Below are 23,210 nucleotides of genomic sequence, written 5' to 3'. Positions count from 1 at the left end.
TCTCCATTGCTGTGCGCAGGCTTTCTCTAGTTGTGGTGAATGGGGGCTACTCTCTGTGGTGAGCCGGCTTCTCACTGCGGCAGCTTCTCCTGTTGCAGAACACAGGCTCTAGAGTGTGGGCTCAGTAGTCGTGGCGCACAGGCTTAGTTCCTCCTTGGTATGTGGGATCTTCCCAGACCAGGGATCAAACCTGTGGCCCTCGCGTTGGCAGGTGGATTCCCAACCACTGGACCATGAGGGAAGTCCGACAGCCACACTTTTTACTATCTGAAGTGTCAGCTGTATACACATCAGAACAAGTTTGAAGGTCACCATGGATCGGGAATTGATAAGGGGTACGGACAGGGATGGAAGAGTTGAGAGGCAGAAGCGATGACGCTGTAAGTAGGGTTTGCAGCCCAGAAGAGAGAAGAGAGGGCGAGCCTAGACTTCAGGTCATGACTGAGGTTGGAGATGGATTCTTGTCGGGCTGCCTCGCCTGTGAACCCCCTGGGGGAAAAGCTGACCTTCTGCAGTGGGGGAGTCTGGGGGCAGAGGTTCCAGATGTGCTGGGGGACTGAGATGCCGGAACAGGGTGGGGACCAGGAATCCAGGCCAGCACTGCCCGGGTCGAATCCTGCTCTCTCTGCACGTGACCGGATGGGTCCTGGGGGCTCCTGTCCTGGTGAGCAGCTTCTAGCTGCTCACTCTCCCCAGGTCCCTACTGCTGCTATTTCTTGCTCCCGTTATCTCCTCTCTCCCATTCCCTTCCTTCCTCCTCACCCCAACCTCTCTCATCTTATCTTTCCCCTGAACAAGCAGGACTTTCAGAGCCAGATATCTCCAGGCCCAAAGCATCCGGAGGCCAGGATGGGAAGACTAGGTTCTTGGCTCAAACTTGGTCCTCAGTGTGGGGAGGGCTCTTGGCCTTGGCTGTGCTCAGCCCCTCAGTGAGGCAAGAGCCAATTCTCTGAAGGCCTGAAATGAAAGCAAAGCACCCTTGGGACTGGAGAGCAGTTTGATCCAGCTTTCTGGACTCTCTTGGGAGGTAAGGAGAGTCTGGCTTCAACCATAAAAGGGAAGTTGAGTCTTCTGCCTCTTGCTAAGATGCTTTCCTGCTCAACTCCCATCTACTTTGCTGAAACCGGAAAGGACAGTTCTCTTTGTTGGGAGAGTGAGGAAGCGGAAGGGCCAGGCCCTCCACCCAGTCGGTGGCTATTTCCTGGCCTTGAATGGAAAGCCACGCCCCCTCTTCCGATCTCCCAGCGTCCAGTGCTGGGTGCTCCCTTCCCGCTTTTGGTGTCATCATCACACTCTCTCCAGGGCCACGGAGCACGGGGGAGGGTCCTGGCCACAGTGTGGTCATTCACAGAAAGGAGACACAGGCCGGTGTGAGTTCCATGGAAGCCCTGGGACGTGATCTTTAATGGACGTTCCTGTCCCTGCCTCCCCACCCCGAGCCCCAGATGACATATTTACAGGATGCTGTTTGGAGCCAGTTCCAGGCCCACGTCAGTGTGCCTCTACCCTTCCCTGGGTGCCGCCAAGGTGGGGGCTGCCAGGGTGGGGCAGGAGGATGCGGACAGCTGGGAGCCAGGTGGACTGGTCACAGGAAGTCTTGGGTTCTCCACACCCCAGCTCCACCCCATGTGCATGCACACACAGATGTGCCTGTGTGTGCAGAGGTATTCACACTTGTGCAGAGATGTGGATCCAAATGCTTGTGCCAGATGCATCGCCACTTGTGTGCACGTGTGTACCACAAGAGGATGCCTTAAGGTACCGCCGCAATAGTGCAAAACCCAGCCCTTAGCTTCCTGCCCCCACCTCAGCTTGTGTGGCTGGCTGGTGGGGCAGAACTGGCCAGAGGGGTACCCCACCCACCCCCTTGCTTGGGCAGTGCCAGCTGGAGCTCAGTATCCAGGACCCCAGTGCAGCTGCAACCAGCTACCTTAAAAGGTGTCAGTGGGCCTCGGTCCCCAGTTTGCCCTGAGGGGTGGTACAGATAAACTGGGAGCCATTTCTTCCATGATTTCTCCTCACAGATGCCCCAGAGGAACTAAGACAGGCAGCTCAAAGACCCTGGGGGTGTTCAGAAACCCCTGGGGAGGCTTGGGGGTATCCCTGGGCAGAGGAGCTCCATTCATTTGTGGCTTTCATCCAGAAGGTAGCTTGATCCCCAGCTTGCCCCTGCCGGCTGGTTTTTAGCAGTCAAGGAGCCAGAGCTCCTATGTCCCAAGTGAAGGTCATGAGGAAAGGCCATGGGCAGGACTGTTTGTGGGGGGACTGAGGAATTCTGCCCAGCCTTGGCCTCAGGTTCGGCTGCAGTGGAGATCAGATCGGAGGACTAATGGGGAAAATGACTGTAAACTTACTACTCGGCCCTGGAATGGGGTTAAGGAGCAGAATGGGCTTGACAGGGCCTTAAGGATGTTTCTGGAAGCTGAGGATCAAACGTTAAGACTTGCCTTTTCCTACTTCCTCTCGCACATCACAGGCAGAGCCCCTAACCCTCCAGGCACTGGGCCACCCCTGGCTTTCCCTCCTTGGGAGAGTGCTCCCCCAGGAGATGGCCTGGGACCTCCAGGCCATGCCAAGGGGCACCTAAACCCTGAGTCAGCCCCAGCATCACCCTTCTTGAAAGGGGGAAGGTGCCAGGTCATTTCAGGGACTATATATTCTAGGACCCTACCCTCCTCCCAAATACATGCGTCCTGGCAGGGACAGCAAGACGACTGTTTTGGAATTGAAGACAATCTGGGACGTGTGGTCGCCGTACCCATAACCTAGGCCTCGGGCACGGAACAGGCAGCTTTGGTTTGATTCAGCACTCGGACTTGTCTCCAAGCTCAGCAGGGCTGGGCAGAGGGGGTGTGCAGGGTTGCCGGGCCCCTGCCTGGCTTGGGGACTTCCACGTTCAGTGAGAAGATGCCAGGTGTGACCACCCCTGCGTGGACGGCCAGAGTCACACCCCTTCGGGGAGGGCCAGAGGGATGGCCAGGCCTCAACTCCTTCAGTCCCTCCTGCAAATGTCAAAATATCCCCACAGCTGCCTGGCCCAAGCACCCCCAAAGTTACATTCATCAGTTGAGATTCAGTTTTTTTAAAAAAAGGAAAAAAATAAAAGGTTGATGTCAGCTCCCTCCCGCTAGGTCCCAGAGAGGTTAGACCCTCCCTGGTTCCAGTTGCCTGGTTTTGAGGTCCCAGCTGCCTAGTTTTGAGGCGGGGCCATCCCAGACCACGCCCATCGCTGGCTGCGTGCCCTCCCCCCGCCCAACTTCAGCTGTGGCAATCTGTAATGATGGAGGCTACATTCACAGGAGAGTTGGTGTGCAAGGCCAAAGCCGCATGAGGTGGGGTGGGGGACCATGAGGGAAACGCCCTCCAGGCCTAGTCCACCCTGGTGGTGTGAGGGCAGGGCCACAACCCGGCCCCATGCCCCTGTGGGGCCAAGAGTTGAAGGGCTGGGCCCGGAAGATATTTGCATGGTGCCTCCCTCCTTGGCTGGGCGGGGGCAGCCTCCTGGTTCTGGGCAGAGATGGTGGGCGCCAGACTCGGAGGGAGGATGGGGTGGCACTTAGGCCCCTCCAGACCTGGAACGGAGAGGGGGCATCAGGGGAGGATATGAGGCAGGGCCCAGAGGGAGAGCACCCCCACCTCAGCCGGCCCCGGGAGGTCAGTGCTGGGCCCTGGAGGCAGCGAGTCACAGGCTGGCCAGGGAGGGGGTCTGGCGGGAGGTCAGACAGTGGTGACATGAAAGACAAAACGGATGGGACGCAGAGGTAGGCTCCCTTCCCGGGGGAGGAGTGGGGCAGGGGGCGCGCGCACAGCTACAGGTCCACGGGGCCAGAGGTGGGCTGACCATTGGAAGGGCAGGAGTTAAAGGACCAAGGGCTGAGGGGGTGAGTGGGCTGGAGAAGGGGGCACGGGGCACGTTGAGGACTCTCTTCCTTGAGCGGGGTTCTCCCACCCCGGGAGTGACAGCCGTGACCGCAAGGGTGGGGGAACAGGCCCCAGCTCCCCATCAACAGAATGCGAGGTGACGAATGAGATGGAGGAGACAAGGACAGCGGGAGGGAGAACGTGGCCGGCGTCACACTGCCCCCTGCTGGGTCGGGTCGTACCTTCCTCGGCGGATGTTTCTTCAGGAGCCAAAGCGAGGCGAGACAGAAAGGAAAAGAAGACTTCTGTGACCCTCCCCTTCTCCCAGGGAGGGGCCTCCGGCTCCCAGGAGACACCTTGCCCCAGAGATGCTAGACATTCCTTTGTCCCTAGACGCTAATGACAAGCCCAGGGATGTTTGTCTCAGGGTCAGAGGAAACAAAAGAAGGGGAGGTCCAGGAAAACCTACCGAAGTGGAGTCCTGCATTTGAGTCCTGACTGCAACTAACTCACCCCCTGACCCTGGGCCTGTGTCTGTCGTCTATACAGTGAGGGGTTACACCAGCTTGAGGGCCTCCAATATGGGTGCCACAGAACAGCCATTAGGGCCTGGGGACTGGGGACTCAGGCAGCTCAGCTCCACTCTGTGGCCCAGCTGGGAGGCACTGAAGAACAGGGGGACCCAATCTTCTCATTTTTCAAAAGAAGCTGGAAATCTGGATTCTTAACATAAATCCCTGGGTTTTAAAAGTCTGAGTAACTGATCTTTTTAAATGTAAAAACAGGACCCTGTGGGCTGACTTGGCTTGTGATGTGTGAGCTCTGGTTTAGCTAACCTCTCAGGGAGGTCCCCTCAGCTCCAACCTCAGCCTGGGGTTCTGATAACCCTGGAGGATGCAGAGGGTGTAGGGGGGGTATTCGTGTCTTACTTAAATCCCCAGCCCGTGCCGCCCAGGACGATGGCTGCAACCAGAACAGCCCCGGCGATGGAGCCTATGATGATGTTGGTGCCGCTGGGACCTGGGGAGGAGAGCAGGGTGGGGTTGGCGGGGGCAGGCATGGAGAACGGGAAAGACAGAGCCCCACCCTGGCCAGTTCCAGCCTCACCCTTATATCTCTCTGTCTCCCCCGTGGGCGGAGACGTGGGCAGGGGGTTGTGGATACTGCAGTCTTTGCCTGTCCAGTCTGGCTGGCAGATGCACTTCCCTTCATTGCTGCAGACCTAGAGGTGGGGTGGGGCCGGTACAGGTAAGCAGGGCCCAGTCCCCTCTTATAAGCCCCTCCCGTGATCCCTGGCCTCCAGACACCCACCCCGTGGTGGGAGCAGATCCGGCGCTCGCCACTGCCTGGGCAGGTGCTGAAGTTGAAGGCAGAGGCTGGCAGGCAGCGATGGTCCAGGCACAACATGTTGGGCCCGCAGGCTGTGCCGTCCTCCACGTAGCTCAGGTCTGAGCCATCAGCCAGCTGCACATGACCGCCCCTGGGGAGACGGCACAGCCAACCTCTGCCCTTGCCCTCCACCCCCCACACAGCTGCAACCTCCCCTTCCCCAGCCACGGTCCCAGCCACACCTGCAGTCCAGCTCCTTGCCCTGGTGGTAGAAAGTGACGCTGCTGATGTCTCCCCCTAGATCCCCCAGCCGAGGAGCTCCAGAGATGTTGACACAGAGGAGGAAGCCACACAGCACATCCCTGTTTGTGTGGAGACAGTGGGACCCAAGTCTGACTCAGACCCAACTACAGACCTCGTGTCTGCCCTCTCCCCATCCTCCGATTTTTCAGTCTCCCGTTAGGACTCAACAGCCTGCCCCATCTCTGAAAAAACCCTGCCCAGCCCCAGAGCCCCAGCCCCCAAACTGGGATGGCCCAACCAGAAGCTTTGACAACTCACTGTTTATTGCACTGGACCCAGCCTGACCCCTTGCGCCCACAGTTGCCACGTTCTGTCCCCTCCACATTCAGCTTCTCATAGCAGAAGCGATCAGCAGCCGCTGTAGGGAGAAGAGGCCAGGGTCACCCTACCCACTCCAGAACCCACCTGGGACCTCAGGCCTGCTTCTCCAACAATGGCCTGATTCCAAGTCCAGTTGAGTCACTGAGATCCTGGGGAGCTGCATATCTTTTGGGGGGGTTTCATCCAGAGCCTGCCCCCTCTCCAGCCTCTCAATTCCAGTCTTCCAGATGCCTTCTTCCATCTCTAACCAAAGACTCACCGTGGCCCCAAAGGGCCTGGCACTGCCGGTCCCGGGTTTTGCAGCGACCTCCGTAGCAGCGGCCCTAAGGGACAATCAGGAGACAAGAGACAGAGACACTGAGGACAAGACGGAGACCCAGGACAGGACTAAACCAGAGACCCAGACGAGGCGGAGCCTCCATCCGTTCATACCTGTTCGTGATCACAGTAGTAACCGTCCAGCTTGTGCAGGTTAGGTGGACACTGTGGAGAGAGGCACTGGACTGAATAGAGCTGCCCCAGGACTGGGAGCTATGTTCGGCTCCAGGGAAGAATAAAGGCCTGCCAGGTGGGGGCTCTGGCCCCAGGGTCCCTCCATGTCAAAGACAGAGCAGAGAACTCAGATCACATGGCTTAGCAGGTCCCAAAGCCTCTCCAGTCTCCATCAGTTTTCTGCACCTACTTCACAGGACTGAGAGTACTCGATGACTGGCATGTAATAAGGATTTAGACATTAAATAATATTATTATCCACTGTTATCCCTAGTACACACCAGGCACCTAGCCAGACTATAAATACTGGTCGAATGATTGGAAGAGCAAAGCCAGGAGGCATGAAAAACTCCTATATCAGATGAGAAACAGCCTGATCAGCGGTGGCGACGCCAGCAGCCGAGAGGAAGGGTGGGGAGAGAGATAGTGGCCGCCTTGCTCGGGGGTCCGCAGGGCAGCCGGGACGGGCAGACCTGGCTCGAGTCCCCGGTGCAGGTCTCCGCGATGTCGCACTCGTTCACAGCCTCTCGACAGGACACACCCCGCGGCTCGTACTAGAGAAGGCATGCATTGCGGGGTTCAAGCAAGAGCCACGCACTTCCGCGTCTTCCCGCCTCCTCGGCCCCACCCTCTCCTCGGCTCCGCCCCGGACCTCTTCCTGCCCACTCGCACCGTCCCCAGGTCCGCTCACGGTTCCGCCCACCCCACCACTTATCATCAGGTGCTCCGTCCCACTCCCCGTAGCCCCGCCTTCAATAGAACGTAGAGTGCCGCACATTCCGCCCCTCTCCTTTCCCATTGGCGCTCTCTTCGCGTTCAGCCCCGCCGCCCCTACGGCCCCACCTCCCTAAGTCCCACCCTCTACTTGTTCTCAGCCCAGTACCTCCCGGTCCCGCCTCCTCCCCGCCCCTGCGGCGGGTACCACTCACCTTGCAGCGGCGACAGCAGAGACCGTCGCTACACATGGCGTCGTGAGTCAGAGTGCATTTCTTGCAACAGTTCCCTCCCGCGCGGCTGCACTCCTGAGGGACACAGAGAGAAGGAGCGCCCTGACCCTCCCCAGCCAGACCCTCCCTCGCACCCACCCCCGCGTCCCCCGCCTCCCACCTGGCGCCCGCACCCGTCTCGCACCTGCACCGAGCCGCAGTCGCACTCCTCCCCCGCCTCCACGAAGCCGTTCCCGCACTCAGGCGGGTCCAGGAGCTGCGGGGAAGGGGTGTCGTGTCGCGAGTCTGGCCGGGACCCTGCCTAAGCCCCGCTCCCACGTTCCTCGCCCTGTGGCTGATATTATACCTTGAGGGGCTTGTTGAAGAGGCAGCTCCCGCCGCCCTCCTGAAGGAACTGGTTGTACTCGTCGATGCTGCAGCGCGAGAACTTGCGGGGCAGATAGAACCTGGGCAGGGGTGAGGGGACCGTGCTGCTGAGTGCCCGCCATCGCACCCTCTCGCCCCTTCTCAAGATTGGGATGGGGTGCACCGGAGGACTCGGTCACTGTCTCGAGGAGGCTGAAGATCCTGTCCAGGCTGAAGTGCCTGGACACTGCACGAAAATCCTCCCGCTTGCCCATCAAAGGGCAGTGGGCGGGGGATGCCGCTCCAGTTGACTCCCCAAAACCTCAGGACTCCGAGAGAGTCCGAGGGAGGTTTTGTGAGCCGAGGAGCGGAGGGGCCTCCAAACGAGGCTTTGGCGGCGCCCAGTGGCGACTGTGCGCTGTGCAGCCTGGACAACTCGCGTCCGGCTAGGGAATGTATGTCTCCGTGTACAGTGTCCACAGACAACTGCGTTTCTTGGAATTCTGAGTGGTCCCGAGAGCGGGGTCTCTTGAGGCAGCCAGGTCCAGAATGTCACCCAGTGCTCACCCTGCGGCTCCCTTTGCCCAAGAACTCACCCAGTGTCCTCCATGATGCAACCCAGCCAGTTGTCCGGACATTTGCAGTCCCCTGCAAGTTGAGCCAGGTGAATGTAAGGGAGGGTGAAAGACGGTCCCCCATGTGTGGACACCCTCTTCACTTCTAGAATGTGGGTCTGGGCTAGGGGTGGGGGTCTTCACTGATACCTGCCGAGCTCCGGTGTTTATTCCACATCATGCCCAGGTTCTGCCCCAGCGTCTGGGCCAAAGTCACCGCCATGGCCCCCATGTTGTCATACTTGGGGTGAAGAAGATCGAACCCAAAGATGTCTACATCCCTCCAAAAGGCACAATGTTCATGCCCTTCGCAGCCCCCTCCCTCCAACCCCCAACCCCAGCCACGACCCCACCCAGCTTACCTCGTTCACGCCCCCTCCTCTAGACATCGAGCAGATGCCCCCCACGTAGGCAGCCCCGCTGCTGGTGCTCTGGAAAGTTCTGCCCCTGGAAGAGAGAGGGTTGCCGGGAGAACTGGCTAGCCTGTTCTCCCTGGTGGCTAGCCTGGGCTGTGAGGAGAGACAGGTGAGCCCCCATACCAGAGCCCTCCATGGGGAGGGGATGAGCAGCGCCCTCCATGTCAGCCTGTGTGACTCAGGCAAGCCCCTTTCCCCTTTTGGGTTCATTTGCCCATAAGCCAAATGAAGGATTTCTAATAGGTCATCTCTAATTGCAAGGACCTTTTATCAGATTTTTCTCCTGTACCAGGGGATTGGGTCCCTGAGAAGGGGATGCTGGGACCATTTGAAAGGGGGAGCAGGGTGAAGGGGAGGTGATGGGCAGAGGAAGGTCACCAGGGTAGGGAAAAGGGGCCTCCGCCTAAGAGGCAGGGGAAGATGACCCACCACTGTTGCAAGGGCAGGTACAAGGGGATCCCAGTCCCCTTGCCCTGCAAGAGCACCTGGCCCAGAACCATGTTCAGTAACTCTGTGATCTGCAATGACCAACAGAGGCTGGCAGGGTCCATGGAGTGGGGGACTCACGAGAAGAGGTGGGTGGCATCACTGGCCTCAGGCAGGCCCTCCCGCCTGTAGACCATGAGCCTGGCCAGGGTCTCCAGGAGGTCATCCTGCACCTGGATCTTGTCCCCATCTGCCCATGTTTCCATGGCAACCAGCACGATGCGGGTATTGAGCTGCTCCTTGTACATCTATGCCAGGAAGGGAGAAGATGAGGAGGGGGCTGGAGGTCAATCTGTCCATGCAGGAAGTGGGGGTCAGAGGCTGCCTATGCCGTCAAGCACTCACCCCAAGGACATGTGCATTAGTGTGGGGCGTGAGAGGAGAGGGGAGGGCAGGGAGGGCTGCTCACCACATCTGCCAGGTTCACCACGGACTTGGCAAAGTTGCTGGTGAGGACTACCGACTGCCGCATCTGCCCGAACTGGGAGAGAAGAGAGTGCGCAGAGGGCCAGGCTGCTTCCAGTCCCTCTTCCCAAAGTCACCGCCCCCCCCACCTGGGAACGTACCAGCTGGTGGTCATTGATCACAATCAGCTCCACATACTTGGTCTCACTGTGTACTGTAGGGTGGCCCCGGCGGACCTAGGGCGTGGGTGGGCACATGGAATCAGTTCCCTCCACGTCTGGTCAAGCCGCAGACAGACTCGAGAGGGGCTGGGCTCCAGCCAGGAACAGTACCAGCTCCCCACTGGCGGGGGTCCCATCCAGCCTTGGTATGAGGCAGACAGCCTCGGTTTGCCCAGGGCAGGGATGTGTGTAGACATTAGCCTTAGGGAGTTGGTGGGGGGCTTCCTCCCAGGGATGTTCTCTGACCTCCAGCCACATCAGTCAGAGCCCTCCTCTGCCCCAGCTACAGATGGGGGTGTTCTGTCTGGACCACTGCCCGAGGTCTCTGCAGTGGGAGGTCTGTACGGGCCCCCGTACCTGCCTTTTCCTTCTCAGCCTCGGCCTGTTTGGAGGAGCAGGATGGTCCGGGGCAGCAAACAGGCAGCCTGGAGGGAGGGTGCCGGTGAGGGGGGCACAGCCGGCCCCCTCCCTAGCCCCGCTTTCCCCCCCTTACCTGGCTCCCTGCATCCGAAGGGGGCTGGGAGGAGAGGGGTCCGGTAAATGAGGTGGGGAAGGGGTCCCTGCAATGAGGGGAAATGAGTTCTTGGGGGGGGCTGGCCAGGTCTGCTCTGAGCCCCATTATGGGGGGACATCTCCAGCCCTTCCCCTCACCCTACCCCAGGGTGACCCAGCACTGGCCAGAGCTCCCATGTCAAACCTGGTCTCCCAGATGCTCAGATTCCAGGGTCAAGACCTGGGGGTGCCCTGAGAGATAGGGGCAAAGGACACTGGAGCCTGGTGGGAGGTTACTTGGAGGACAGAGGGGACATTGGAGCTGGGGGGCACAGGAGGAGGGAACCAGAGCTGGGGTCGCTGCAGAGGGCAGTGAGGCTGAGGTTACCAAGGTGGAGGGGGGTGAGGGGGGAGGAGGCAGCCGCAGCCACTGAGATGACAGCCACTGGGATGATGAGTGTGGGGGGGCTCACCTGGGCATTTTCCCGAGGCCCGGCCATCTCTCGGGGCTCCACGATGTAGGTGAAGTTCCCGTCAGAGAAGACCCCACTGCAGTGAGAGAAACGCAGCTCCCCACCATCCCCACCGTCCCCAGGCCTGGAGGCTCCTCCCACCACCCAGCCCCTCCCCACACTCACTGCAGCCCCTGGCAGGTGGAGAGGGCAGCAAAGGAGTGGGGGTTCCCTCGGAGCTTCCCCTGGTAGTAGCAGTGGTCTCCAGCACCCTAGAGGAGCAGAGAGCGTGATGTACGTGACCCCTTCCCAGCATGAAGGCAGGAGGATGCGTGAGGGCCACTGAAGCTGCCCCATGTGGTGTGCAGGTGGCTGGAAATCTGGGGACCTGGAGCCCGGCTCTGCTCTGGCTGTGCTCCTAATTGGCTGTTTCACCCTGGGCAAGTTCCTAGCCCTCTCTGGGCCTCCCTTACCTCATCTACAACATGAGGACCCTGGAGCACATCAGTGCCTCTTAACCATGAACTGGGGCTGGTACAGGGGTCACAGACTTCTTTGAGAAGACTAAATGACATTCACATAGCACCTACTGTGTGCCAGGCAGTGTTCTAAGTGCTTACCATGGATCAGCTTGCTTAATCAGATGAGAGCTATGGGCTCATCCCCAACACACACACACCATTTCACACATAGTGTGTTCACAGATGCCTCAGCCTCCGTGGACCAACCCTGGTCACGTGGTCTGCAGCTGAGGAACTGAGCAGCGCGTTTCCTCCTGGCCCGGCTCATGGGTCAGAGGGGACTGACACCCCCTCGCCTCTGCTTCCTGCAGAATTACTTGTGCTCCAGTTACTGAACAAGCTGGAGGGGAAGGGCCGAGGCTATTTATAGACACTCATTCATCTTTGCTCACACCCCTGGGCCTTCGGGCCTGGGACCCTGGGGTCCCAGGGAGCCAGGAATTCCTGGGGCCTAGGTGCTGAACAAGATTCTGGCCATGGAACGCTGGGGGGGTCTTGAAATGTCTCCAGGCTGGCAGATAGACTGGCTGGGGGTCTGTCCCCTGGAGTTGGGCAAGGGGAGCTCAGAGCTCCATACCATTTGACAGGCCATCCGGACTCTGATCCTCGAGGGGCCAGGCCAATCCTCAGTGCAGAGTATACCCCCAAGCCCACCTCCACCGACCACCTTTCCCGTCATTCCACCTCCCTGGCCCCTTCCAAAGGTACTCACAGTGCTGTGCTGGGTCGGCCCCTCCCGGCTGAAGTGGCGCTCCACGTATTGTGAAGAGAGAAGGTGACTGGAACAGACGGAGTGGGCAGGAGGAAGGAGGGGGTCAAGGTGGAGCTGGGTCCTGCTTGGGACCCAACCCCACTCAGATCCAGGCCCCCTGCCCCAGCCCAGCCCCCAGCCCAGGCATGCCTTGCCCACCCGCGGAGTGCTCAGCCCCTGGACTCCAGGCCACACTCACTGGTTCAACTCCAGATCCAGAGTGAAGTTGGAGTTGAAGGCTGGGATGACGAAGCTCACCTGGGCCAGATGGACAGGCTGGGGGAAAGGAGGGAAGGCAGATGGGGAGTCGACCTGGGGAGGCCTGGAGGTGGGAACTGGGGGGCCAGGGAAACCAGGGTACAGGCAGCAGCCCTGGGGAGGGGATGGCCCAGCCCTGGCAGCTGTGGGGACCACTGGTTTGGAGGGAAGATGCTTTCCTCCAAGCTCATCTTCCTTCACGACCCTGTCCTTTCCTGAGGTGGAGGGGCAGGCGTGGGCATCCTTAGGCACTGACCTCCCTGCTCTCTGGGTGCCAGCCCATGCTCTCTGGTGCAGGTGCCTCCCTGGGGCCAGTCTACAGGAGCAGCAGGGGAGGGCCAAGGCAGCTCAGCCTGCCCACTGCCTCACACCAGACCCTCCCTGCTGTTGGCAGGGCCACCCCCACGTGGACTAAAGGGAGGCCCCTAGAAGTTTCATGGGAAAGAGGCAAACAGGAATGGGGTGCAGTGTGACCCCCAGGCCCCACTGAAGCAGGTCCCTCACTTCCTCCCTGTGTCCCCCTCCCTATATTGGCCCCAGCCTCAATTTATGGAGGAGGCCTTGTACGCTCCAGACAGGGTTAGAATTGATCGAAGGGCCCCTGGAAGCTGGGGTGATGGGCAAATACCAGTCTGTCAGGAGGAAAGAACTTGGCTCCTCTGCCCTCAAGTCCATTGCCCTCTGCCTCGCCCAAAGCAGTTCCTCTTTAATATTTCAATCCCATGGTTAATTTTTAAACACGGAAGTTTGCTCGATAAATTTTTCAGAGGGGCCTTTGCAGTGGGGCTGGGCGGCTCCAGGTTGTCAAGGCAACGTACCAGGCCTGAGCAAGATGGCTGCCCTCCCAGGCCTGGGTGCCCAGCTACTGTGGGGGCGGGGGCGGGGGCAGTGCGCCAGAGCTGAAGCTAGTGAGCCTGGAAGGAAAGCGGCCCTGAGATAAGTAGGGGCCGGAGAGTCTGGGCTGAGTGGGAGTCGGCCTTCTCAGCTCGCATGCCCACTGCAAGCCTTGGGTCTTATAAGAAATCTGGAAACAGGAGAAGGGCCTACCCGAGGCTGGAGCCTTCTCACGCCCGTCCATTCAAGAAGGCTAAAATCCAGATCCCCAGATGAGGGGCCCACCACCAAGCTGTACAGATGTGAGGAAGTTTGTTGGCTGTCGTTTTTTGTGGGGGGAGTAGGTTACAAGAAGGACGGGAGCCCCAATGTCACAAAAGCGAGGCGGCTTCCTGGCCAACTGCCTAGACTTCTCTTCATGCGCCCTTAGTATGCGCCAGGCACTGTTCTAAATACTTCACGTGTGCACGCTCAGTCGTTAAGTCCTGTCCAGCTCTTTGCAGCCCCATAGACTGTAGCCCGCCAGTCTCCTGTTCATGGAATTTTCCAGGCAAGAACACTGGAGTGGGTCATCATTTCCTCCTCCAAGGGATCTCCCCAACCCAGGGATCAAACCTGTGCCCCCTGCATCTCCTGGATTAGCAGATGGATTCTTTACCCCGTCACCACCTGGGAAGCCTAAACTACTTTAAGTATCGTCATATTCGATCTTCTCAACAAACAACCCAATGGAATAGATGCTACTGTTATCCTCATCTGACACATGGGGAAACTGAGGCACAGAGAGGCTAACTAACTTGCCCATGGCCATAAGACTAAGAAGTGGTAGAGCTTGGATTCAAGCCTCAGGAATCAGCTTCTGGGGCCTTTTTACCTGGAAGGTGAGGTAAGGTGGAAGTGGCCCAGTGTCCATGAGAGGCCCTGGGAATCAGGGTGAGAGTGTAGAAGGGCCAGAGCCTGGCTTGGCACCCCTCTGAGTCCCAAGGACACGGACTCACCCCATCCCAGGTTAACTGACGCTCCAAGCCTCATCCTGAGCCCCTAGAGCATCGATTAGACTTGAAATAGAAAGTCAAGGACAAGGAGTCACTGCTTCCTTCTCCCCACCTTGGCCTGGATCATCTCTGCTTTCCCCCTGCCGCTGGGCCCCGACCAGCTCTGTCCCCAGTACCCTACCTCCTTGGTCTGGCCCATCCCTGCCCTCCCTCTCCCCTTGGGGGACTTAGACTCTCTCTGCCTTCCCCACCCATCCCTGTCTGGACCACCTCTTTTCTCTCCTGCCCTTAGGTCTGTTTCTACTCATTTATTCTGGCCCAGGGACAAGCCTTTGTTCCTGCCTCTATGCTGGCCACCCAGGCGAGCAACCTGTCCAGGCCCCTTGCCTTGATTCCACTCTCGGAAGCTGGTGGCCTCAGGGATAATCCAGCAACTTCTCTGAGTTCAGACTTTTTCCTCTGAAAATGGTAAGAGGAGCCTAGATGCAAGCCTGTGAGGTTGGCTTGTGTGGCAGAGGCTGTCTGGGCTCAGAGGATTCTGGAAGGGGCGACCCTGGTGCTTGCAGAATCTCCCCCACTAAGGAAGTCGGTGAGCTAACCCACCAGGCTCCCCACTCTCTGTGAGGACCAAGCTGACCACCCCCTGTGGAGAAAGCCAGATCAGTGAGGGAGCAGACCCCAGGTCCCCTCTGTCCCCAGCCCTTCTGCAGCCCGCCGAGGCCTTGGCCCCCTCCCTACCTGGCAGGGCCTAACGGGACTGGGCGCCTCCCCAGCAGCTTGTGTCTGTGTCCCAGCAGGACACAGGGCTCAGACCAGGAGGGGACCTGGGGCAGTGCAGGGGCTGCTGTGGGGGCTGGGAGGCAGGCCCAGGAGAAAGGGGATGGAAAGTGCATAGCTGTGCAGGTCTGCCTGACCTGGCCCGATGTGGGGGACATGATGGGGACACCCCTTGTTTGCAGCAAGGGAAAGATCAGGCAAACCCACCTCAGTCCCCAGGACCTCTGCACCCCAGGTGGCTGGAAGGGGGCTTCAGCTGGCACCAGAGTCCTAACCGCCCTCCCACCCCCAGTTAAGATTTCAGCTCATGTTCTATTAACCCAATTGCTCCTAGCGTGGCTGGGCTCCTGCCCCAGCCCGGCCCGGCCCTGACCTCTCCTGTGATCCCTCAGTCCCTCCCTTGGGAGCCCCTAGTGTCCCTGACTGCCGTCCTCCCCTGCACCCAGCTGCTGGTGACAGCCGACCGGGCCTCCACCCCGTGCCCTGAGCTTGCCTCTTGCTCCTCGGCCACTGGCTTCCACGTGCTCAGGCTCATTTGATCTCAACCCGCCCAGGCCGTCTGGTGCTCATTTTATAAGTGCCAGGGAGGGATACTTGGAGGTGACTGGCCCAGGGCCACACTGGGGAGGCGCTGGGTCAAGGCTCGCCCTCCGGCTGGCGTTCCTGTTGCTCACGGGCGCTGTGACCACCCGGCTGTGGTGACCTTGCCCACCCCGAGGTTTCCCTGTCGCCAGCTGGTCCACTCTCCAGGCATCTGCTTGCCCACCACCAGATAGGATGCAGAGGTCAGGAGGTAAAGACCCTGCTGGAGTTCTAGAATGATAATACAGGTGCCAGGGCTCCTCTCTACACCTACGGGGAGGTGTAGAGTCTTGGGGAGGAGTCTTGGAGAGTCCTGGGGAGGAGGAGGTTAAAGGCCTTTCTGGTTCCCGAATGCCCCAAAATTCGAACATCCAGGCACTACTCCTCACACAGCAACCTGAACCCCTCCCTCTGAACCTCCATCTCTTTCAGGACTTTCTCTTCCTCATCCTTGTCTGTGACCACAAGCCTCCACCCACCCACCCAACAGGGCTCTGAAGTGGAGTGAAAGTGGCTCAGTCGTGTCTGACTCTTTGTGACCCCATGGACTATATACAGTCCACGGAATTCTCCAGGCCAGAATACTGGAGTGGGTAGCCTTTCCCTTCTCCAGGGGATCTTCCCAACCCCGGGATTGAACCCAGGTCTCCCACGTTGCAGGTGATTTCTTTACCAGCTGAGCCACAAGGGAAGCCCAAGAATACTGGAGTGGGTAGCCTATCCCTTGCCCAGTGGATCTTCCTGACAGGGCTCTGGCTCCCCTCTATTCCTGGACCCTTGGGCACACTGATTTCTTTGGTCACTGATTCAACTTTTCACAGGGGTGGTGTGTAGGCCCCTGGGGCTCCAGCTGCACCCGCCCTTTTTCCTGCCCAGGAGCCCCTACACTTATGTTGTAGGAAAGGCATCAGAAAGAATAAATGAGCTGCTTACCCTCTCTGAGCCTCAGTCTCCCCACTGGTAAAATGATGTTGTCATGAGGACTAAAGGAAAGCCCTCTTTAACAGGTTATTCTCACAAAGGTTGTGCTTAGTCGCTCAATCATGTCCGACTCTTTGCGACTCCATGAACTGCAGCCCTCCAGGCTCCTCTGTCCATGGGACTCTCCAGGCAAGAATACTGGAGTAAGTAGCTGTTCCCTTCTCCAGAGGATCTTCCCAATCCAGGGACAGAACCCAGGTCTCCCTCATTACAGGTGGATTCTTTACCGTCTGAGCCATCTCACAAGGGTTAGTAATAATAAATGAAGAAAGAAGTGTAAATGTTCCAGCAGAACTGAGCTTTGAGGAGTTGGATAAACCATGTGGGCTGGTGGTGGCAGATGGGGAGGAGCCAGAGAGGCAGGAGCCCCGACCTAGGAGAAATCCCCCTCGCCGTTCCCTGCCCTGGTCCCTCAAGATGCAATGAGGCTCCACTTTTCAGCAGGACCATGGGAGCCCCGGGGAGTAAGCACAGTTGGGACAATTTCTGATAAGGGAATTTGACCTAAATGCTTGAAGACAGAGTCACTTCCTTACAGGGTCATTAGTCTCTCTGGGGACAGAGTCTGGGCAGCTGGGTCCCTCTAGGCAATCAGGAGGGGTGCTTAGGTGAGGCCAAGTCCACAGGCTAGTCTGGCTGGAGAGGACTCAAGACGCCTGCCATGTTGCCCTCCCAACCCCGGCCCCGCTGCTGCTGCAAACCTGCCCGGAATCTGACAGGTAACCCTAAACGCCCTAGCTCCTGTTTCTGGCACCCAGCGCTCCTGCCACAGGCCCGGGAGGGAGGGCAGGCCTGACAGATGTTGAACATCTGCTCTTGCCGGATCCCAGGCAGGACACCTGACGCCCATCATCTCCTCTAATCCTCCCAGCAGTCTGGCAAAGTAGGGACCACTGTTACCCCATCTCATGGGTGGGGAAGTTAGGGTTCAGAAGGCTTGCCCAGGTCACTCAGTCAGAAGCAGGGGAGCCAGGACTCACAGAAGCTGTCCTGCCTCAAGCCACAGGCATAGCCTTTCAAAGGGAAACTGAGCTTCCTGAATGTATTCTCTCTGCCCAACCTCAAGGCAGGGCTGGTTCATGGCCCTCCCTGGAGCAAGCTGGACTCAGCGCAGATCCTGGCCCTGGCTTCCAGCCACCAGCCTCCTCCAGGAACCCCCTCCTGCCTCTGACCCCAGGGCAGAGCTGTGACCTTGGCCACAGAAACCACAGCACAGCCTTGGCTCAGGGCGGGTTCTAGGGCTCCAGGCACAGATCCTGTGGCTCCCTGCCCGTGACTGCCGTCTTGCAAGGGCGGGGGAACTAAGGCTTGCCTAATTGCCCCCCAACCCTCTGCAGCAAGACAGCATGAACACTGCGGCACACACCCTTGGTCAAGGGCTTCCAGGTGGCAACTGATGGTCGGGACAGCCCTCACAGGAGCGCAACCCAGTGACTGAGGTCCCCTCCTCCAGCTGACTCACAGCCCTGGGACCCTTCACCCCTCTGTTCAGTAACGCACATCCTGCCCTCCATTTTATTCTGTTTTCCCAGGGGGAGGCACAGCCCACATAGCAGCTTGATCCCTTCAGAACACATACAGCCTCCAATTCATTCAGCCCACTGACCCAGGTACCCCTGTGCAGTGAACAACCAGCTCGACTATACACTGTGGCCCAGCTCACTCTTCCACCTCACTCCCAGCTGCAGCCTCCCGCTGATCACAAGTTTCTGCACTTCCAGAAGCTCCCCCACCTCTTGGCCCTAGGCCCAGCCTGCTTGCAAACCGGACAGAAGTGAGGTGTTGAAGAGAGCTGTGGCAAAGAGGGCAGAGGCCCCTGGCCCCCTCTTTGCTGTACCCCTGAGTGAGAGGCCAGCATGCACTGGCTAAGAGGGCTGCCCTGAAAATCAGTCTGGACATGCTACTTAAGTGCTGTGTGACCTGGAGTACTTCACCTCTCTGTGCCTATTTCCTCATCTGTGAAATGGGAATAATAATATCCTCACCTCCTGGAACTGAGTTGAGGATGTCATAAATTAATAAGACACAAAGGCAGAACAGTGTCTATCCCACCAAGGGCCCAGTAAATTTAAGCTTTAATTCCCCTTGCTTCTAATTCCTTCCTGGCCAGCTTCCCTCTCCCTGGTCCCTGCTCACAAAAGTCAGGAGTCTTTTCCCCATCACCACCTCCTGGCAGTGGGTGGGTCTGAGATGAATGTTATCATCTTGATTTGAGGGATCCAAAAGCTAGGGCTCAAAAGGTGCGGTGGCCAGACCAATGCTGGAGCAGGTGAGCACCCCAGATCCCCCTATGCCACCCTGCCAGCCAGCAACTCACCATGTGACCCATAGCAGATGGAGACCTTGCTGCCACCCCAACAACTTGCTTGGCTTGAGGTCCCAAATGGGTGCAAGAACTTTGGACAAAACCACACAGTGGCGGGGGTTGAGGGACACTTCCTTTGGGACATTGGGCTCAGGGCTGCGCAGGTTCCACCAAGAGCCCCTGAGGTTCTGAGGCCAAATGCTCCAGGGAGAAATGCCCAGCAGGAGCGGGAGGCATTCCAGTGAGGAGGGAATATTCCAGACATCTCATCTTGTCTCCCTTGATCCTCCTCCACCTTGTGCTGGGTAGGGTTGGAAAGTGCCGCCTGTGCCTAAATCCAGAGAGTGCCGAACGGCACCATGGGAAGAGCCCTGGTCTTGGAGAAAATCACTCCACTGATAAAGGTCTCATTGGGACTTCCCTGGTGGGCCAAGACTCTGTGCTCCTAAAGCTCTGGGTTCGATCTCTGGTCAGGGAACTGGATCCCACATGCCGACTCTAAGAGTTCTCACGCTGCAACTAAGACCTGGTGTAGCCAGATCTATGTATCGATATATAGATATATCGATATATAGATATATTTAAAGATCTCATTGATTTTGGGCAAGTTAACATCTTAACATCTCTGAACCTGTTTGCGCATCTGCAAAATGGGTAAACAAAAGTTACCTGCCTGCCTTACAGAGCTGTGAGAAGTCCACCTCGGGGGAAACAAATACACACAAGGCAGGACAATGAGTCAGTCTCCTGGGGAGGCTGAGGTGAGGTCCAAGGGAAGGGAGAGAGATCCCCACTGGAGGTGACTGTGACCCACAGATCCACAGAACCCTCCACTCCTGCCCTCCAGACACCCTGTTTGGCTTATTCAGACTTGGTCACCCACACATGCCAGCCATTTACCCAGCAGAGCAACACCCAAAGAGATTCCCCCATCCTCTGTGTATCCCATCCAGTCTAGGCACCCATCCTGGTCTCCCCTGCATCACAGGCACCACCATACCTCAGAATCCTGCCTGGGACTCTGTCTTCAGGGAGCACTAAGCTGAAGGAGTACCTGCTTTTCATTCCTCCCTGGCCCCCCAGCTTTCCCTCATCCCTGTCCTCTGATCCCACTGTGGTGACAGCCCCTCCTACAATCTGGACATCCCCTAGGACACCAATTAGGAGACAGAAGCCTGCAACAGAAGTCAGCTCCCAGCCATGGTTCACAGGCAGGGAGGCACCAGGGGAGAAAGTCGGACTGAGGACAAAACCCAGCCAGGATGACCCCATCCCTGGCCCTGGGACCATCCCTACTGCCCATCTACCACCTGCCAGGGAGCCTGGGCAGCCTCTATCCCCTTACCCTCCCTTCTAGCCCACCTTCCTCTCCCCCTCCCATCTGCCCCTCTCCCAGGCCTCCCTGCTCAGGACCATTAAACACCCCCTCCCCTGCTCTCTCAGGCACTGCCCTGAGTGATGGTCCATCTATTATGCATGCTGCCTTCCTGCTACATTCCATTTCCCGACTAGCTCCCCCTGCACCCCCACAGCCCCCTCCACCCCCCCTCAGGGCTTTTAACCAAGTACATTAGGCAGGGCCAGATGCCAGTCTGACAGATGTCCATAATGCTAGCCTCCGTTTCCCTCCTTCCTCTCTCTGCCCAGCTCGATTCACCTCCCACCACTCCCAGCTGCCAAAACTTCCCAGACCTTGGTGGCACCCTTCCTCTGAGTCTCTCTAGGCCTCCTGTTTCTGCCAGACCTCGCCATCCCGCCCTCGCCGCCCCCGTTGGCCTGGCTAACTTTCAGCTTCGAGCTCCTGGAGAGCCGAGGCGTGCTGAATGAATATTCCATCTGGGTGATTATTATTCACATGATATTAATTAATTATTAATTGCAATTAATCTCCTTTATTTCTAACCTTCCTCAGGGAGGCAGGAGGGGCCTGGCAGCTGAAAGGGACAGGGGGTGAGGAGTTGGCATTTGTGAGTGAGCCTGGGGCCTCGAACCTTTTCCCAAGGCCCCACCCACAGCAAGAAAGGGGAGGAGAACAGTGGTTCTCTCAGTGCACAGGGGGAAACTGAGGCAGAAGCAAGCACTAAGTTGGTCCCTCCAAAAGCCCATTGAGAGTGGCTGTGGCAGAAACGCAGGAGCCCTAACCCCTGACTTGGTTCTTAGCTGCTTCCTCCTGCCTCTCACTGCCCTCCCCAGGCTCCATGTGGTGTAGGATCGCTTATTTGGACAGGAGAGGGGGCTGGTGGAAGGCTGACCAAGGCTGGACTGAGCCCTGGGCCTTCTGGGTCCTCTGAAAGCAGGGAATCCCCACCCTGATGGGAGGGGGCCTGGAGAGGGGCAGGTAGGTGCTCCCACTAGTGGGTTCCAGCACCCTCTGCGTAGCCCATTGCACGGAAGGGGAGGCGCCCAAGCCCAGGCTGCCCCGTGGTCGCCCCTGGGCTCTAAGGCCTGCTTCAGCCCCCTGGCCTCACCGTCCCCCCCACTCACCGGGCCACCCGGAGGCTCCTGGCGGACCCTGGTATCCAACTGCTGCTTTCGGACCTCTCCCCCGGAGCTCTCCCCCACCAGACGGCTGGGTTCTGTGACCTCCGGGGCTTCCGGGCCCCCCAAGTGTGGAGAGACCCTCCAGCGCAGAGCTCCAGCAGGACCCCCAGTCCCCACACCTGGGGAGAGAAGGCCATGGCTGCAGACGGATGCCCACCGGTGGGGCAAGAGACCAGGGCACGGGGTGGGTACGGCACGCCCCTCCCCCACTCTGCTGAGGCCCTTGGAGCCCGGGGGTGGGGGCGTTCTGGGTGGGAGGACCTGCTGCCCTGCAGAAGGGGAGAGGGGCCAGGAGCTGCTGCACTCCAGCCCGGCCGTCACGACTGCCCCCCCCCCATCTCCCCGCAAAGCCGCAGAGACCTGCAGACTCCACGGCCAGCGACAGGGGGCTGGCCGCGGTGGGGGCCAGATGGGGACAGGTGGGTGCCTGCACCCTCCTTCCTCCCCTGCCCCCCGCCCCCCGCGCTCTGGACCGGCTGTCACCCTGAGCACTGCAGAAAAGGTGGCTGCAGCAGAAACTGCCGCAAAACCAGGGGCGGGGGCAGGGAGGGGGCGCCGGGGCCGGGCCGGGCGGGGGTCACTCACCGGGCGAGGGGAGCAGCGGCAGCAGCAGCAGCAGCAGCGCCGCGAACGCCCAGCGCCGCAGCCGCCTCATGGCTCGCTCATAATCCTCGGGGTCCGGGGGCTGCGGCGGCGCGCGGCGCGGGCGGGCGGGAGGAGCGGAGGGCGGGCAGGCGCGGGCTGCGGGCGGCGCGGGCGGGGGCGCCGGGCGGCCGGGCGGGGGGCGCGGGCCGGCGGGAGGCGGCGGGGAGGGCGCCCGGCTCAGCGCGCTCCGGCCGCGGCCATCCCGGCGGGGCGGCGGGCCGGGTTAAGAGCCGAGCGGCGAGCACGTGAGCCGAGGGCCCGCCCCGCCCCCCGCGGCCCCCCCCAGCCGGGCAGGGCCGGGGCCGCCGCGGCGCGAGGACAAAAGAGGCGCCGCCCGCCCGGGACCGGCCTTCCCGCCCCTCCTCGGCCCCCTCGGCAGGTGCAGGGCGGGGCGCGCCGGTGTCCACCTCGCGGTCCCCTCCTCAGCCGCCCTTGCTTGGGGAGCTGCGAGGACCCGTCGGTTCGTAGAGGGCGGGAGGCGGGGTACAGAGGGACCCCCGGGCTCTGAGCCGGAGATGGCCCTTCAGGGGCAGATCCACGGCTGCCGTGCCTCGGTGCTCCCCGCTCCGGCTTCAAACCCAGGAGGGGGCTTCCTTGGAACCAGCCCCAAGCGCCGCTCACCGAAGGCTGGGGAGCCAGGGGCAGGAGTGAGGGGCAGAGCTCTTGTGGCCCACAGCCGCCTCGGGCCTTTGCGATCTCCCGCGGCCGAGCAGGGCACTCGGGGTCCTCTCAAACCAGACCCCTTTCTATCCAGCAGTTTCCTTCTCTGGGTGGATGATACCCCGGGGTCTTCTGGCTTTGCTGCCGACCTCCCTCCGAGGAGGTTGGCTTCCCCTCTCTGGGCTGAGTGCCTCACACAGGGTGCCCTGATATTTTCCCCTTCCCCCAAATACGTAAACTAGCCAGGTAATTTACATGAGGGTAGCGTGTCCCATTTCTGTCCCTCCCTTTTGGCAGTCCACATCTTTGAGGAGCAGAAGATATCTCTCGAGCCCACAGCCTCCCCTCTCTGCCAGACTAGGTTGCCCTGGCTACAGACCATCTGGCCTCTGTGCCTACCTCCCCAGCTGGGCCCTCAGCTCAGCTCCCAGACTCCCAAGCAAGATGGGTTCCCACTGGGGCTTGGGATGTCTGAGCCCTGCTACAGGGTCCCAGGAGCCAAAGATGGGATAAGGTGAGGTAAGACATGAGGTCCGCTGGTGAGGCCTCGCCTTGACTTTGTGCCCCAGGCCAGAGCATCCTTGCACCCACAATGGACAACCACAGGTCACTGAGGAAGGAACAGGAGTGGACACTGGGAGCCCCTTGCTGGGTCCTCTGCTTCCCTGGGGACCCA

General features: G+C 59.6%; 1 protein-coding gene across 3 annotated transcripts; it reads right to left on the bottom strand.

Moving 5' to 3' along the window:
• ADAM11 (ADAM metallopeptidase domain 11) lies at positions 1,372–21,943 on the bottom strand. Of its 3 annotated transcripts, XM_018065249.1 has the most exons (27): positions 21,815–21,943; positions 21,173–21,348; positions 12,156–12,232; positions 11,918–11,984; positions 10,871–10,956; positions 10,706–10,781; positions 10,234–10,300; positions 10,098–10,165; positions 9,681–9,755; positions 9,524–9,595; positions 9,196–9,362; positions 8,575–8,659; positions 8,363–8,453; positions 8,195–8,246; positions 7,600–7,699; positions 7,438–7,509; positions 7,236–7,328; positions 6,780–6,860; positions 6,247–6,297; positions 6,074–6,137; positions 5,752–5,851; positions 5,433–5,552; positions 5,173–5,341; positions 4,969–5,083; positions 4,791–4,881; positions 4,104–4,121; positions 1,372–3,572 (listed from the first exon to the last, which is right to left on the bottom strand). In XM_018065249.1, exons 1-27 carry the CDS (start codon positions 21,882–21,884, stop codon positions 3,557–3,559), a joined length of 2,319 nt encoding a protein of 772 aa, XP_017920738.1. In that variant the 5' UTR covers positions 21,885–21,943; the 3' UTR covers positions 1,372–3,556. The 3 variants fall into 3 exon arrangements, with proteins under 3 accessions (XP_017920738.1, XP_017920737.1, XP_017920739.1); XM_018065248.1 differs by having other exon boundaries at positions 1,372–4,121; XM_018065250.1 differs by lacking the exons at positions 10,871–10,956; positions 11,918–11,984; positions 12,156–12,232; positions 21,173–21,348; positions 21,815–21,943 and having other exon boundaries at positions 1,372–4,121; positions 10,102–10,165; positions 10,706–10,741.

Source organism: Capra hircus, chromosome 19 (assembly GCF_001704415.2).
Source record: "Capra hircus breed San Clemente chromosome 19, ASM170441v1, whole genome shotgun sequence".
Taxonomy (NCBI): Eukaryota; Metazoa; Chordata; class Mammalia; order Artiodactyla; family Bovidae; genus Capra; species Capra hircus.
The sequence above is the reverse complement of the archived record's forward strand: the minus strand, read 5'-3'. Positions and strand labels throughout refer to the sequence as shown.